We start from the raw sequence: 18,293 nt of genomic DNA on the forward strand, positions 1-18,293 counted from the left end.
CCCCCCCGAAGGGCTCTGCGGCATTTTTTTGACCCCTGGGAGCAAAGCCAAGGGTTGAGCCAGCAGCATGCGGGTGAGGGCTGGAAATCCCCCTGCACTGTGTGAAGGGGTGGTCAGATTTGGGAATAACCTGAATAACTGCTTTCCTAGCCTGGAACTGCTCTCTGAAATGCCTTTTTTTTTTCTTTTTTTTTTTTTTTCTTTTCTTCTTTCCTTCCCCAGAGAGCACTCAGCAGAGCCAATAATGCCATTCCTGGAACTGGTTGTTTGTTTCTGCACCACCAAGCTGTAAGTCCTTCTTCCAAGATGTGACTGTTTGCTCAGGGAGGCTCTAGTTCACCAGCACAGGCTCCTTGCTTTCCCCAGGCTACCTCTCACTGGTGTTGGTGAGATTGCAAGTAGATTTGGGGGGTGTCTGCTGGAAACTGCATCCCTAGCCCACTCCTCCTGTCGCTGCTGAACTAGCTGGGTAATCCTCCAGCACTGGGACTGCTAGTGCATGAGCAGGGGATCCCCTCGTACACGAGGGAGGAGGGTGAACACACACACCCCATACATTAACTCATGCAGTGTATCAACAGGCTGCTCCCCCCTATAACGCCCAGCACCAGCCCCCCGACAGTCTCAACAGAGCATGGGCCAATTTTATTTCTCCCAAGGCCAGAGCAGTGGGTCCCATGAAGCCAGCGGAGTGTATCCTCAGCACCTCTTCAGGATGGGGTCCTCAGACACAGGAGACAGAGGGTGCCAATGCTGAGACCCATTTTGCAGTGCAGGGCATGGCTCTGGCAGTTCGCTGATGGCTGGCTGCCAGTGTCACACAGGGTGGGTTTGCTGTCGTGGGGATGCACAGAGCTGGGCAGGGATTTGTGAACAGGAACAGGCAAAACTCCAGTATTTGGTGTTTGTGATGCCATGGGCGTAGGATACTATACGGACATCAATAGAACATTCTCCCTGCAGCCTCTCTCTTTCAGGCTAATGTTTCCTTTCCTTCCACGGCCGTAGAGCTTCTGCTGTACTGCACACACGGCGCTGAGCTGGGTACACCAATCCCAGCTAGTGATGAACTCGGTGTTGTTTAACCCACCATGATCCCCCACTCCCTGCAGCACCAGGCTTCCCGGGAGGAATTTGCCACTTGCAATGAGACCCGAGCTGGGCCACTCAATTTGGGGGCAGGAGCGTAATGCCTTCAATGGGATGAGGCTCCTGGAGCAAACACGGTGCCATTCCCAAAGCACAGCGTCCCGGGCTCATCCAGCCCCACGGCAGGTCCCTGTTTTTTTGGTTTTTTTTTTTTTTTTTTTTTTTTCAAATAACCTTGGAGAAAGGGGTCGTTGGGGCTGGTTAAGCTGTCACAGGTTTTTGAACCAGTGACAGCCCCCCAGCAGTGCCCAGGGGCCAACCACAATATTTCCTCTTAGAGATGAAGTCGATTTTTAAGTTTAAAAAACTCAGCCTCTTCCCTTTGCATTTGGCATCCCCCCCAGGGCAGGGAAATGCTGCTCAGGAGCTCTGACACCTGCAGGGGCCAGAGCTGCCCCCACTGCGATGGGTATGCATGTAGATGTCCATCCAGACACCCACCTGGGACCAGTCACTGTCCCCATCTGAAAAATAGATGCCAAGGGGCTGAAAAGCTGCTGTAGGCCAGGAAAGGAAGAGACAGCTCCCTGTCATTGTCACTTTTGGGCATTTCAGACATAGAGAGGAAGACTGGGGAGGGAAGAAGGGCTGTTGGACATGTTTGACCCCATCCATCGGTAGATGTCCGTCCAGACACCCACCTGGGACCAGTCACTGTCCCCATCTGAAAAATAGATGCCAAGGGGCTGAAAAGCTGCTGTAGGCCAGGAAAGGAAGAGACAGCTCCCTGTCATTGTCACTTTTGGGCATTTCAGACATAGAGAGGAAGACTGGGGAGGGAAGAAGGGCTGTTGGACATGTTTGACCCCATCCATCGGTGTTTCTCATGTCTGGGGTAGGGGCATGAGACCCTTTCCCATGGCCACTCTAAAAAATCTCCAAATCTCTGTGTTGGGAAAGCAAAAGCCAATCAAATATAGCCCTTGTCACAGCTGTAAATGAGGTGTTATACAAATTGTCCCATGAAATGAAATTCAGGTTTTGGCTGCTCTACTGTTTTATCTGGGCATTTAAGCAAGTAAATGTTTTTTTGGTATTGAAAATGCTGAGGTGGTTCGTTACCTGATTAAAGAACACGTTGGACTTCAACACACTGCATGGTGCTAAGCGAATAATCAAGGCAAGAAGGGATCTTTCACATCTTCAAGCAACAAAATTCAATTAGATGGGAGAGATTCAATTACACTTTAAAGGGAACTTGGCTGCAAGCGTGCAGGATCACAGAATCACAGAATCACAGACTGGTTTGGGTTGGAAAGGACCTTAGATCATCAAGTTCCAACCCCCCTGCCATGGGCAGGGACACCCTCCACTAGCCCAGGTTGCTCAAAGCCAGCAGGAAAATGGATATGGGAGGAAAATGTATGCAAAAGTTTTCATGGAAAGGAGCAATTATTTTATCAATAGGAAATGCAAAGTAAAATTTGCTCATCAGTCCTGAACAGAAGCCCAGATAACGGAGCCTTTCAAGGAGAAGATACATGGAGCAGGATGGATTTCAGGTGAACGGAAAGGCTGAGAGCATCAGGCAGATTTGAGTTTGATCAATTTCTGTGCAATTATCAGCTGAGGTTTTGGTCCAGTGACCTCCTGATACGTGGCCTTGGATAACAGATGTTGTAACAAGGATGTATGACTTTGGCAGCAAGTATATCCCAATCCCACTTCATTAAGATAAAGTTTTAGAAACTGAATTGGTTTTGAGTCTGAAGATGCTGGTTCTTCTCTCCCAGCATATCTGCATCATGTTACTCCAATGAAAAAAAGCACAGGGAAAAGTCAAACAGTTTGCAAAAGAACACAGACATTTGAATTTAATAAATTATAAAATTAAAGATTCTAATTTGTATATACATTTTTAATATACAAGAAATGGCTATTTATTGCAGTTTCTGTTAAGGCATATGTAAGTGAATGGAAGTTGCATATAGATATTCAGATGAACATAGCTAATACTGTGCATTGTAGGTGAGTAAATAAGACATTAAATGCATTACATAATAAAATAAAACATAAAACCCTTTGAGTACTGGTAAAGCACCGTTTCTAGAATTCTCAAAATATCTGAAAGCACTCTATGGTGATGTTGTGAGACTCTAAATATTGAATGGATATATGAATATAAAAAGTGATGCATTCATAATAGATTACAGAAATCTTAAAGGAAAGTTGGTGAAAAAAAATGGCAGTAGATTGGAGCCAAAGGAACCAGAATTGTTTTGGGATTTTTTTTTTTTTTTCATGAGGGGCTGTCATTTGGATTTTAAGCTTAGAACAACAGAAAAATGACAATTTAGAAAGCTGTGTACTTGCATGGTTGGATGACAAAAATGCATTGCTTCATGGGAGTACATTGCTTTAGCTCTCAGATCTCTGAGATGGTCTCTGCAGGAATGTATTTACTTATAAATCTGCTTTAGTTTCTGGGGATTAGGTTACATTAAAATACCACTCTCTGCTTGTTACGTCTCAAAATGCAGCACCTGGGCAACAGCAAACCGGTTACAGAAGACACACGACGGTGATGCTCTTGCCCAATTACAGCATTGTAGAAAAGAGGGAACAGTTGTCAAAGTTCAACCAACCAAAAAAATGACCAAAATTTCCACTGCCTGACATGGAATGAAGGTCAGCTGAGAGCAAAACTCCACCTCTTGCCTTGGGATGCTTCTTGTTTATCAATAGAGCTCTGTGCTGTGTTTTCCAGTAGAAGTGAGGTACATGTTCTGAAGAAACGTCCATCATGGGGAACTACTGAAAAAACACCTTCTGAGAAACTCATGCCAGCTTGAAAAGAAGGCATCTTCCCTGGTCTGAAGAGACTTTTTTTTCCCCCCCTCATACAGCAAGACTGTAAAGAGAAGGCAGCTGGTGGCTCTGCTCCATAAGAAGATGGACCTGTCTGTGTCCACCAGCGTCTCACTGTCTCAAGCAATCTAGACTGAAGATGCTCCTTCAAATATCATCTCAGAGTTCCCCAAATAACAGTTAGAGAAATATTCCATAGAACTAAAACCAGCGAGGAATAAATGAAATTAAATCTCCCAAAAGGTGAAACTGAGAAGGGAGCAAGCCCTTTCTAAATGCAGAAGCCACTGGGCATTGCATCGGGTCCCTAACGAACACCAGACCCGGCGTAGCACCACACCAGCCTTCTGGGAGGCTGCTCCTGCACTGAGATGCAGCAGAAGTTTCCACCTGATCTTCAAAAATCTTTTTGGTTTGTTTGTCTGTGAATTGACACACTCTGGAGGAAAAATAAAGTGGTCAAGTTTCTGAACTTTGAACCAGCTTTGCAAGTTCAGCCGGGTGTCCGTGCCGTGCAGGAGCAAGTGAACCCCTAAAATCTGGCTCTGCCCAGCCTGCGGTGGTCCTGGAACCTGGGAGACACGGCTGGAAATACTCAGTGGAGTGAACCCCTGAAATCTGGCTCTGCCCAGCCTACGGTGGTCCTGGCCCCTGGGAGACACGGCTGGAAATACTCAGTGCAGAACCACCCAGGCCTTTGTAAACGTTGGGTCACCACACTGGAACAGACCTTCTCACGTGCTGTTTGCAGAAAGGTCACCTGAAGTTCCGCCAAATAAATTCCTGCCCCACTTGCTATTGGGACATGTCTTAGATGTCCTTTGGACAGAAGAGATGGTGGAGTTTTGACCCTGGCTAGAAGCAGAACACCAAAAAACTGCTGAAACCAGGACAAGAGGCTCTTTGTATGACATCTGAGCTGTGGGCACTTCCTCCTGGGACATTTCTTCACGTTGCCTGGTTGACTAAGTCTATTCCAGAAGCTAAGGAAGAACAGAAACTATCAGATGGCTTATCTCAGGCTTCTGGAGGTCAGAGAAATGGGTCTCCACAAAGTCCCAGAGAGTAAGACCAGTACCATTGAGGCAGAAAACTTCTACCTCCTCACCTGCATAACTTCAAAACTTCAAGCCCCAAACCCTCTCTACCCTTGGCTTTGTGAGGGTTTTTCCAAAGTTTATCATATGCTTGGATGTGCTTCCAGGCTATGAAAAAAGCTGTGGGTTGTGGTTTATTTTTACTGTCCACAGAGCTAAAAGCAGGATAACAACGTGAAGGGGAAAAGATGAGTTTTACACTAACCACATCTGTGTAAAGGAAATATGGAAGGCAAGAAATACTGTGTCTACAGACTGGAAGCCCAGCTACAGCTTGTGCCTCCCATGGCACGCAGCTGGAATGATGTTGATTTAGACACATCTTCCTTGCTTATAAATAGCACGGTGGGTTTTTTCCCTTCAGTGCTCGTAACTACATTACTCTGTTTGGCACAGATGGGACCTGACCCTACGCTGTTACTAAAACTTGTCCTGGCTGTGGGCAACCACAAATCCCCTGGCACAAGGCTCCTGGGGCCGGTGCCGGGCTTGCCCACGCATCATGGCTCTGAAACAGCAGGCTGGGCTGGGGGGAGCAAAGGCGACCCTGTGGACAACTAAATGTCAGCCACCTTCGGCTGCAGGACAATGGGCGTCTGACTGCAGGACAACTCGTGTCTCACGAGTTAAAGCCCAAGGTGAGGCTCCTGCCCCTGCCCAGCCAATGCTGTGCAGCACTGCCAGACTGCAGAGCTTCAGTTTTGCTTTTCAAAGCCAGAACAGATTGCTTTGTTGCTTGCACTGGCTCCTGCTTTCACATCTGCAGCCACATCTGCTTTGCCCAGGAGATGTTTCCCAGTGCTCTGGACTCTCACCAGGTCCATGATGCTTCTCACTCTTCACGGTCTTCAGTGTAACTCCAGCTCTGTACCCTCTGAGCTGCTCCTAAACACTCACCCACGTGGATCACCCAGTCCTCTGTAAGAAGGGACGCTTGATGCCATCCCACCAGCTGAAGATATTCCTTCTCTGCTTTGACTGGTATCTCCATAAAGTATTTTTCTTAAACCAGGTCTTGTCCTTCAAAGAGTCAGTTCAGGCCAGAACAGTTGCACATCCCAGTGCTGCACAGACCACTGCTCCTGCTGGCTCCTGCCTCCCTTCCCGCACGACCGGCTTGTTCTGAAGGAGACCAGGCAGAAGGCAGGGTCGCACCTTGCAACACTTCTGAAGCTCTTTGCCAACAGCCAGGCCACAGAGCTTACACATTGCTGGAAACTCAGCACATTTCCAGTAACCATGTGGCTGTACATACAGGTTTGTTACTGGTGCTGCTTCCAACTCAGACCAGCTCAGGCTGGAGGATGAGATCTTCCTCTCAGACTGGAAAATCTGAACTAGGAGCCATCAGACCTACCCAGTGGTAAACGGAGGATTTCAGGGAAGCCCTGGGCTCTGCAGGAGGTTTACCAGCAAAGAGGAAACAAATGGAAGAGTCCAAGCCAGGAGACAGGAGAACTGCTCAGATGCCACAGCAGGAACCAGTCCACGCTCCCCATCGCTGCCGTGTTAGAGCCAAGATGAATTCATCTGCTGATCTCCAACCAGGAATTCAAAATGACCTATGAAACCCATGATGACCCTGAGGGGAAAGGAAGTACTCAAAGGGTTGTCAGGTTACACATCTTCGAGTTTCTAGCAGACCTCGTACTGTGAGTGAGTACACATGTGTGTACGTACGTGTATAGGTAAGGGCACAGCAAACAGTTGTTCACTTCTGCACCAATAAAGCTGTCCTAAGGAGAGGAAGATAATACAAAGTTATTTCCTCCAAAATAACTTCATCCAATGGGAGAAAAAAAAACACGTTTTCTTAACAAAGCACCAAAGAATAGGCACCAAGAATCCAGTCATCTTTAAGTTAAACAGTATGTGGGTAGAAAAATAATCAGACCAAAAAAAAAGCACCAACCAACAAAGATCACTGAGGCTGTTGCATTACAGGAACTTAAAGACTATAAAAATATGGATAATTGTAAACAGAAAGACTAGGATGTTGTCAGTCCAAGCTGGCCGGATCTACCCTACTAGATGTCTTGCATGTATTCAAAAATTTCAGAGAATCCTTTGAAATTGTTTATGGACATATGTAAACTACGTTTTGCCAGTTTTTAATTTACACATAAATATATGGCTACAGAATTGTCTATATAATTCCTTATGCAGTCCCAGTTAAGAAAGCTATGTAAGCACATGCCTAGCTGTAACCCCAGGAGGAGCTCTGCCCAAGTCAGCTCAACTCGGTCTGGCATGTCCTTAAACACCTTCCTGAACCAGGGGCTGCATTAGTGCCCGGGTTTGTGCAATGCCAAGAAGCATCACAGGATTGCTGAGCACCTGCTTGTCAGTGTGAAAGGGGTTTCTGATGCCTTGGGACTGTGTTCCTCCATCCTAAGTGTAACTCCCATTACTATTCCCAAGCACTTTTACACAAGCATAGAAGACTTAACCTGCTAACCTGGCCTAGGTGTTACGGTTTGTTGGGATTCAGTGAAACGCTGGAATGATATTGCACTAATTCTCTACCGTACCCTGTAAACCCAGCCGTCAAAGTGTTCAGATTAGCACTCATGAAACAATCTGTCATTTCCATTTATAGTAGGCTTTAGAATTTGGCATCTCTGCCGTAGCACCACTTTGATTTTTCCCCATTTTTAGTCTCGACGACATGGGCAATGCTATGATGTTGCTAACATCTCTATAAGAGAAAAATGTTGTTTGTGCCATATTCCCATTTTAGTTTATTTTCCTAAGAGTCTCTTTTTTCCTTTTCTCGGCAATCAGCTCCTGAATTCTTTGATTCCTTGTCCTTTCATAAGGTATCCTCCTCCGTGTAATGATGTTGTGCTGTGATACTTCGTTATCCAACCCATCGATTTTATAGGGAACATCCACCGCATTGATTTCTGGGTGCTCCTCGGTTGCGTTGGAAGGAGGTGCACGTGTTTTGGAAACCAGAGGAGGGCTGGTGGCAGACTGGGTGGTGGACACTCCCACGGGAGGGCTGAGGGTTGTCAGGAGCTCCTCGTCAATGACGTTATTCTTATTTACGTTAGAATCAGTTACGTTGTTGTCCTCGGTTATGTTGCTGTACATATTACAGGACTTGCAGCACAGCTTATTGTAACCAGGGATTGAGCAGTAACGAGAGAGAACCTCCATGCGACAAAACATTGACTTGTCTCCTTGACAATGATCTTCTGAAAGAGAAAAAGGGAACAGATAAATAAAGAGCATCTTCACGTTAATCAGAAAAAGAAACACAGCTGAAGCTTTGGTGGTGGGTGGAGGGTTTGGTGGTTAAAGTAGGATGGGAAGCTGAGAAATAAGCCTTCTATAAGCGGAAGCAGGCTTAATGATAAACCTAAAACTCAACTCATTTCAAGGGATGCAAAAGCTGACCTGAACTCTTTGTACCAGCCCATCCATGCTACAGACCATAACACCAATTTTCGGCTCCACATTCTGCAAGTGCTACCCTGAAGATCATGCAGCCTCAATGATGTAGCTTAGAGTTCAAACCACACCGATATTGCTGTGTTGGTGCTAATGTTAAACCCCCAGAAGGTCATCAAGGGTTATATGGAGAAATCTTTTTTTCCCCTCTCTTCATTCCTTTTAATGTTTTGCTGCAATCTAAGAGTGACTAACCACATCAGGGGTAATTTATATTTATCTGGACTGTTTCAAGAAATTCAAGTCTTATTCTGTGCATACTGTGTAACTCTCAGAATGAATCCGTCTCCCATTGGGTTGACTTTTTTTGCCGGTTACCTCTATTCTGAAACCAGCAGCATTGCCACAGTGGGTCCCTTGCACAAGAGAAAACTGGTGCATTTAGCATAAGGCTTTCCTCCTCCTCCTAGAAGGGAGCTGGTATTTTCAGAACAAACTCCAGTGCGATGGAGCTAAACTGGTCCATTAATGACTGGAAGGCTCAGTAACAAGTCCTGATTTTTGTGTCCCTGACTGCAAGACTGTAATAAAAAAGACAGAATGCTAATGGATGGGTTTTAGGCTGTCGGGAGCTGTTATGACAATCTGCACTATAACACAGGTGTTACAGCAGATCCTGATCTTGCTGAAATACCAGTGGCAAAACGTAGGCTGAGGTCCTAAAGGGAGCTGATCAACCTGGTTTACTGAGAAACATTAACAGACTTCTACTCAGAAATTACTCAAGCCCTTGTGATTCTGCTCAGAGGAGGCAGAGGACTGTATGAACTGGCAGTGGATGGACGGTGGAGGGCTCCTTGGAGAGAAAGCTACCTGTCCTGAGTCCTGCACACACACTCCACAGCTCCTGTGCGTCCAGGCGGAAGCGATGGAGCCGGGAACTACTGGAAACTGCAGTGAAGGAGAAATCCCAACACACAGCCCATGCTGAAAAAAGAGGAGCCGGAGGGCTTGTAGGAGGGGAGAGGGTTGAGGAGAAAGGCAGACTGACCAACACTTGGCATAATCAGTAACTAAATGTTTCCTCTGTGACCAGAGTGCTGAGACAGGGATGAAATCACTGCTGCCTCTCTCCTTGCTCTTACTACATCTCCACCTACGCTTACAGTAAAGGATGAGTAACTCCAGTTACTCGCCTTTATTTAGATGGCAGACGGCATGCTCAAGTCAGCGTGTTACTGGAGCTACGAACACTGACTTACCCTGTCAGCAACCTTACAGCAAAGGAGAGAGCCAGAGCAGATTCAGAGATACCAACTGAACCCAAAGTGTGGGTGTCGCCTCCTGACTCATCCTCAGTTAACAAAACAGGGCATCAGAGGTGTTTAATTGGCAAACATAGCAGTCTAAAATAAACTAATAACGGTTGCTGCTGCTTTAAGATGCTCGTGCTGGCTGAGGAAGGTGGAAACACCTGCCTTGCATTGGATTTATGCCCCAATTTGTTGCAGAACAGCAAAATTCTGGTTCCTGTTTTCAAACGTGTCAATTCATTTTCATATTTTACAAGTGCTAAACTGAGATGCTGCAGGAAATAAAGAACAACTCCCTCCTTAAGAACCTTAGAATAGTATCTTGCTTTTGGAGATATTTTCAAAGCAGTCTTTAAGAGCTGGAAGGGTTTGTATCTGCATGCACAACTCTACACAAAGGACTGCATGTGCCTGTACAGCTCTTTATATTTTTTTACATACCAGGCAGAGTCCCCTTTGAACATTTTGCCTTGTGTTGCATGACCTTAACACTAGCTTCTTGAAATGGCTTGCAAAATAAAAGCCAACAGGTATAACATTTAAATGCAGTTTCAACAAGGCAGATCTGTTCTTGGCTTTGTAAGAATAACTAAAAGCACCTTTAGAAAAATGCCTTTTTTCCTATCGAAAAATATCTAATGTCAAGCTTAAAAATACATGAAAATAAAACTGCATTATGTAATATGGTTAGTGACATCTGATGAGTTATAAAAATAAACTCTGGAACTTATGAATGTCAGAATGAAATTTATATCCTCTATCCAAACCAAAATATCCAGATTTGCTGAACTTTTATTTATTTTTACTTGCAGTATGCATGACAGACTGGAAGTATATCTTCAAAACATCAGTAAGAAAAAAATAAATCAGTTTCACAGTCACTTTGGTACACATTAGTCTCATAAAAAAATATTGAAAAGCAAACTGAATTGGCACATCTTTAATATTATGTTAAATACATACAAAACACTAATAAAATATCCCTGATAAACCAAAGTGCATATAGACATAGTGCACAATGCCCAGATACCTTATTGCACCATTCTCTATAGCCACCCATCTCTTGAAACATCACTAAACATTGTCTATTTAAAGGTAACAGTCATGAATATATTAATACAGTTAAACACCAATTATTTTACATAACAGTATTCAGTGCCAGATATGTGTCTTTGTTTTTTCACCTTGTCATGTCATTGTTAACATGTTTCAGGAAATTATCATATTAACAGCAAAATTTAAATATGTGATCACATGATAATGACAAGTTTGAAGTGCTACACTGTTGAAGACCCAAAGATTCAAAAATGCCACTTTTCCAAAGAATATGATCAATGCAATAAGGTAGTAATTTGCTCCAAGACTGCGGTTTTAAAGTCGATACACTTCTACTATTGGTACTGACTGTCACAAACAGGTTTATGACTCGTGAATTCCAAATCTTCAACACAAACACGGAAGGTGAAGCAAGAATGCCAGTTAAATTTCAGTAAGTCAAGTCACAATCCTGCCTTGATGAAGATGTGGATATGCACTGTGCAAATTAACCTCAAATTAAATTTACTGCCTCCCCATAGTTATCCTGCAAGTGACAACACTCCATATGAAGATCAACTCAAGGTACCAGTGTACTGTTTATATTTAAAGCTGGATCTGGTAAATTAATGCCATTTACATTTCAACATTAAGGCATTTTTCTAAAATTCTTCTTCTAAGCAAAAAAAAAAAAAGCAATAAAAATTGAGGTAATTCTGTCGTAGTTCACACCGTTATGTTTGCCAGTTGACACATCTATAGAGCATACACGCACACGCACACACACAACCGCACCAGTCAAGTCAGACATGCACATGGTGAAAAAAGACCAAAGATGGAATGAGTATAAACAGCTCCGTGCCGAGCAGCTGGAGACATCGTAGTCAATGAAAACATCCTATTGCCTCCGCCAGGTTAAGAAAAATGCCACCACCCAACCGGCAACATGGACCGTGCCTGTTCTGCTTCGGTTTTGATTCTCAAGTGAAAGTATGCAAAACTGGCAAAAATTGTGCGCGGGAAAAATGGATGCAGCTTTTCTCAAGAAAAATATTTCAAACCACCACCAGGAGTTTGGCGAGAGAGGACAGCATCACAGCAGCAGGGAAAATCCCAACAGAAACCAAGCTGCCGCTTCCCAGGGAGCCCTCCAGGGGTTACAAACATAAATGTGAGGGTCAGGAATAAAAAAAGAGCAGCGAGGGTGAGTAAAGCAATGGCACCGCAAAGGAAAATGGAATGAGTAAATTCTTTCACTCATCAGACTACCCTGTCAGCGAACTGAAACTAGAGAGTTGTGAGATTCAGGGGTTTTAGATAAAGGAGAACTTTAGCACTACAAGGTGTCATTATTGTGATGTGATCACATTCACAATAAGTTCTCAGTTTTGCTATCAAACCGAACATCATGAACCAGTAAGAGCCTTTTTTCACCATCACCAAGCAACAAGCAAACCGATCCCAGCTCCCTTTCAGAGGACCGCAACGTACCGTGGAGATCCACCTTCACACACCCACCACTTCAGACCTCCACCACCAGCGCTACACAAGCTCCAGAGAAGAAAGACACCCAGCACCAAGTGCCTGGTGTGAAAAAAAGATTCAGCCCAAGATTCAAACTTGGCAAAGTCAAGGGAACTTTCCGCATAAAGAGAAGAAGAGAGCAAAAGGCAAAGTCCACATTCGATGTGGCATGCATTTAAGGGCAAAGGCAGAGTTATAAACGGGTCTTTTACTTGAAGAGATTTTCTGGATGGGGTAGTCTGGATCAGGTCTTGACAGCCATTGTATCATGTAGGTTTTCTTTGAAGGATCAGAAACGTTTCCTTGAATAGAAGGAAAAAAAAAAAGATGTAACACACTATATGTTAGCATTAAGTAGTCAACCTCTCAGAAGTGGATACACTGCGAGAGTGAGTGGGCTCCGATGGTGAAGGAGCCCAGGGAAGGATTACGACCAGGCTGTGTAGTTTGGGGTAGAAGGTGCTGGTTTGACAGTTTGCTACAACTTGTGCCCAGCGCTTGACAGCCACCACTGAAGCCAGCCTGAAGGGCAGTTCTCCAGCAGCACTTCTCCTAGCAGTGTTAAGTATGTCCTAAGATACATCCAGCCTCGTTTAGTTGTGCTGCCTCTTTAAATTGTTGTATTGGAGACCATAATCGACAGCTTGGTTCTAATTAATTAGGAATCAAAAGCTGCCAGGAGAAATACATCAGGAATAAAAGAAAACCAGGAATTAATAATGGGAATATGTAACATGATCTCACAAGTACCATTTGCAAACAGCTGAAAAGCTAACAAGGATAAAGGCATTACTGTCCTGGATTAAGTAGGAACAAATTTATTATAGTTTAAAAAAATGGAGTTAGATAACCCTTGAAGATAACTTGTGCTTGACAGAATGGAAAAGAAACCTGGAACTGGAGATGGGGAAAGCAAAGAGGCATCTTTGGACATGATGCCCTTGATTAGCCACCACGCAGCAGCCTCTTGCCAAGCCCAGCAGGTCTCAGGCGCTCAGGGCCGGGCTCAGGCAGTGCTTCCCAGTCATCTGCTGGCCAGACCCAGCCATCACCCAGTGCTCCTCACCATGAGGAGAGAATAACCATGTGCCCAAGAATCTCATCGGCCACACAATAGCTCTGCATTCGGAAAGTCTGCTCAAAACAGAGAACCACCACCCCAGGCAGACGTAGCACACAGGTATAAATTCGATGAAGGTATTTCAAATAATTACAATCAACATAATTTTTTTTTTCAGCAAGTAATACATGCTAGAGAAGACGAGCACTTACTTGGACATGGAGGTAGTCTGCAAACCCTTACGGTCTCTGGTTTATTCTCTTTACAAAAGCCGACAACGTTGTCCCTGGTCCGGCACAGGACCGGGCGATCCTGCGTGCCGTTGCCACAGCTGACAGAGCACTGCAAGGAGTTGCACCGGTTAGACCCCCAGCCACCCTTTGGAAACCATGCAGTAGAAATTAGTTATTAAATTCTAAACCTTGATTTGAGCCAACATGGTACATTGTTTGAACCAATGCAGTACCTACAGTAACTAAGCAAAAGGGAGAACCACTGCTTTTTGTGGTACACCAGTAATTGTGAAACACTCCAAGAAAGAGCTTATGGTCCCAGCAATAAAGAAACAACTGTAGATGTGAGGCATCTACTCATAGCATGCACCAGGGATGGCATTGCCTGTATCACCTATTCAACCCAGTGAGGATAAAAATTGTTAGTGCTTATTTGCATGGCACAGTTCAAAAATAAACTGTTGTATCTCCAAATGCAGCCACATTTTTAAAACAATTTAATGGAGAAATGCTGAGAAGAACTGCCAGGATGCCGTGTACCAAAATTATAAGAATAACTTAATGTTGCAATATTCTACTCACATTTCTTGCCTTTTGATGACTGCAAAGGTTTGTGAATATGAAGAGGTGGAGCTACTTATTGCTATAGTAAATACTTGAGCAAGAAATAGTCTGCACCCAGTGGCACTGCGTTTCTTCCTCACACAGTGAGCCAAAGAGCCAGGGGTGGAAAGCACAAAATGCCCCCAGCTCCTGACACCTGTTATGGCAGGGACTGAATCCTGTTCTGCCCATAGGAATGGCAAACAAAAACGGTTCATAAATATGTGCCTTGTGGTTCCATAGTAAACTAGGTGAAAACTCCGTAATTTGGGTTAGAGACAGACCCTTACGGGGCTGAGCAGCTGCATCTGCTGAAAGCCTTTACACTGAAGATGCTCAAACCTTTGAACCTCCACAAGTGTTGCTGCCCAGCTTCCTCAGGCGCCCTTAATCACAGTGTCTGAAGACTTTAAAGTCTTTTTTTACTTGAAGGAAAAGAAAACAATGATAAAATAATTTATTGCCCTTCTCTCAGCTTAAGTCAACAGGTAAATGACTGTGAGCAGAACAAAGAGCAGGTAGAAGTCAGTTTTCCTGATGCTGATCTCTTATACGGGTGCCTCAGGGGTCTGGATCACCAGCATCGCGGCAGGATGGCTTCACTGGCTGTTTCTCTACCACCACCTCTCCATCCAACCCACCTTCTGTGGCACTAGGAGCAGAGGAAGCAATACACCCTTGGTGTTGGTTTATTGTGTCAGTGCATTTGAGCTGAAAGCACGGAACAAACGCCAAGATTTTCTCCCCTGCGTTGTAAGAAGTTAGTTGCTTGAGAGCTCCAGGAGGAGACTGACCTGTGACCAGGGTCCGATTCTCCACTGCGCTGGGCAAAGCTCCCGGTTGCAAGGCCTCCTGCCTTCGGGACGGTCGTTGTTGCAGTACTTGGTGTGAACAGACCGATTTGTATTGTCGTGTAGAATGGATACATCGGACAGATCGTACTTGATAGCCTGTCTTCCCACAGCTTTTGCTGCAAGGCTCCCATTCTCCTGTGACCCATCTGGGTTAGTGAAAAGAGAATAAGTCAAGTAAAATTCTCTCTCTCTTAGACTAGGTGAGTTCAAACTGTTGAACTATAACTCTTAAACACACAGACTTAACAGGATGTTAATACTAGTTCTGATATGGAAAAAGAAGAGATGAAAACCTGTAAGCAGTCATGACAAGGGTTATTTGACAATGTTCCTGAAAAATCAGTAATAAGACCCAGATCTTTAAAAATTACCCTTTCTCATTATCTCTGAGATAAGCATTAATCTTACTTTGCTTCATTGGTTTTGATTTGAAGCTGTCCCTTCCAAGACTGCACATAAAAATCTGGCAGCATTTATGTCAAAAGCAGCCACCCAAGGGATGCTGCTGAGCTTCCCCAGTCTCGGCACATGAGCTGTGCCTTGTCTCACAATGCAGGGAGACCTGAGCATGCACCAGCCGTCCCCACAGCTGCTTCCCACAGGATTGAATCCAAACCATCTGGGCTGGAAATGCAGCTCCAGCCTGGCCCAGATCTGGGTACTCCATGGACCACATCCTGAAGACCAGAAGGTCTGAGTTCATAATATTTTAATTAATTTGGCCACTGAAAAACATCACCTACAGTTGTAATGTGGTGTTGTTGAAAACTTTGCTGATCATCTCAACTGGCTAAAGAATTACAGCTACAAATTGTAAGGAACTTACAGAAGAGCAACAAGGACAGACAGGACCAGAGGAAATTTATGTAGACTACTAAAAACTTGGTTATAATCAAGTAAGTGAAGATATACAGCAGTCCATAAATATTTACAGAATGCAGAGATCTGCAAGAAGGAAATATTGCTCAATGTAAACAGTATTCATGGGATAAACTTAACCACTGAGTTAAACAAAAAGTAAAGTGAAAATTTCACCCAACTTTCTCTTTGTAGTCTATTGAAATTATACAGCTGTGGAGGACGGCAAGCGCTGCAGAGCACAAAGCCACAAATCCTAAGGTGATTTCTGAGACAAAGATGATTTTTTTCCCAGCAGTGAAGAAGCAGCAAATTAGTGTAGGGGGTGTTGCAGAGCTTCATAGAATCTCTTAAATAATTGCCTCTCCTATGTACAACTGCAAAATGCTCCTATGCCATTCTATGGAAACAGAGGTGACCGAAACATTCAGGAATCCAAGTACAATTTAGGATCCCTACTGAGTCTTTGTGATACCTGGGTCCAATTATATTTGCAGCTGAAAGAAGAATACAGTCCTTTCCAGAGAGCCTGAGATATGGTTAGATCATTACTTCAGTTTTCCAATAAATAAATGTTAAACCCTGACCCATGCTGAGTTTATGGGGCACAGATTCTTCACTTTTCTCTCTTTCACATCTTTTTTGAAAGGAAGTTAGGAAATATTGTCTGGTATGTTCTACTTATTTGCTGTGCTTCTTGGTTCCCAGAGATAAAGCTGGGATCAACATTCTCCTTTCTTGTTGCAGTAGCAACACAAGGAATATGAGAGTCCTGCATGTGGCAGGAGTAACCTGCTGCCAGTCAAAAAAGCACCTGTAAAATGCAAATTAAAATATTCATAACACTTTACTATGTATAGCAAAGATGAAGGTACAACAGGCCTACCACGCTGTGCAAGGGCAGCCAGAGAAATCTAATAGGCCACATATTTCTTCCTGTGTTTAAATCTCCAAGAACATGCTGTGAACTTGAGGAAGATTTGGATTTGAGAGGCTGTATGACATTGATTTTCTTATGTAGCACTCTGTAAATTTGTTCTTACATGGTTAATTCACACTGTGTAAAATCAACTGGTATAAACTGAATTTATGTCTATTTTTTATTACCTCAAGATGGCCTGAACACAAATGTCTGGATCAAGACAGCACTTCTTTTCTAATCCAACTTATTTCAGAAGTAATAGGAACCAGCAGTCCCAGAAATGGTACTTCTACAAGCAGAATATAGCATCACATCCTCACAGTCCTGGGTCTCTGCAATGATGCATGGAGGCCAAGCTTAAGTCACCTTCTTCCAGCTGACAAGTGCTAGCTGGGGACAACGCCTACAGCGGCTGCCGCCGAGCAGAGCTGCTGGGCAGCGATGCTTACATGGGCTGGGAGCACTCCTGGAGGTTGCACACCCTGCGAATAGGCTTCGGCTTTTGGATCAACTCGCAGTAACTCCGATGAACCATCTTGTGGTCTGTCTTCCTCCGGCAGCCGTATTTTGTGAATTGGTAGCCTGAAGAAAGACACTCCTTTTATTTTCAGCACTGGTAGGTCTTACACAGGACTCGGGTGTCAAACTGCACGTACACTGCAGCTGGAACTACAGGTGAACACACTATAAAAGGAGCTGTAAATTGCACTGAATAAACACTTATTCATGTAGACGTAGCACCCAGAATTGCTCATCCCCTTTATTTTTCACTACAGGCTATAATGAGAAAAACACCACCTAGCATTTCAAAAACGTTCTGCAAACCTGCCCAGCCACATCCTGGCACTGTAACCTGACCATCGGTCTGGCGAACAGCATCGGGGTATATATACACCTGGCCCCAAAAGCAGGGGTCTTCACACCGCAAGGTCCCCGTCACAGGATGCAGATGCACCAAGGGCTGCCCCGGGGCACCTTGAGGTTTGGCACTGGCGTGTCTCAGAGACCCTCATCCAAATCTTGCACATTTGTACTATCAATTTTCTAAACCTAGATCAGAACTAAGTCACTCCAGATCTGCCCCCAAAACCATTTTAGTCAGATTTTTAACTCCATTCACTATTTATTTATCTATTTCTTAAATAAAACCCTCCCATTCTCCTGCTCTCCCTAATGTCTTGCGGTAATGACCTCCACACATGGTGTTCATTCTTTCCATTTTCTCTTAGTTTAGAATGTTTTGGGGTTTTGTTTTTACCTCCTCCACAAGGTTTTGAACACTGGGACCATTTCTTCAAAGCCCATTCATACGACACCGAGTCCTCTTCCAAAACATTATTGTTATCTACATTCAAGGAATCTTCATGGATCATGTACTTGTAAGTCAAAGATATCTTGGCACCACCGTGAGGAATCACCTAGTAAGCAAAACACATGTAGG

At 44.3% G+C, this 18,293-nt stretch overlaps 1 protein-coding gene across 1 annotated transcript in view; it reads right to left on the reverse strand.

Moving 5' to 3' along the window:
- Positions 1–7,790: 7,790 nt before the first annotated feature.
- The window catches only part of LOC104466302 (A disintegrin and metalloproteinase with thrombospondin motifs 2-like), a gene marked incomplete at its 5' end in the record, with an annotated part of 29,069 nt that continues 18,566 nt past the window's right edge, over positions 7,791–18,293 (reverse strand). Inside the window, 7 exon segments of the mRNA XM_010079675.1 lie at positions 7,791–8,254; positions 12,535–12,624; positions 13,595–13,724; positions 15,013–15,136; positions 15,138–15,218; positions 17,302–17,434; positions 18,111–18,270. Coding sequence (XP_010077977.1) covers positions 7,791–8,254; positions 12,535–12,624; positions 13,595–13,724; positions 15,013–15,136; positions 15,138–15,218; positions 17,302–17,434; positions 18,111–18,270 — 1,182 coding nt within the window.

The sequence above is a fragment of the Pterocles gutturalis genome, unplaced genomic scaffold, assembly GCF_000699245.1.
Source record: "Pterocles gutturalis isolate BGI_N339 unplaced genomic scaffold, ASM69924v1 scaffold16709, whole genome shotgun sequence".
Taxonomy (NCBI): Eukaryota; Metazoa; Chordata; class Aves; order Pterocliformes; family Pteroclidae; genus Pterocles; species Pterocles gutturalis.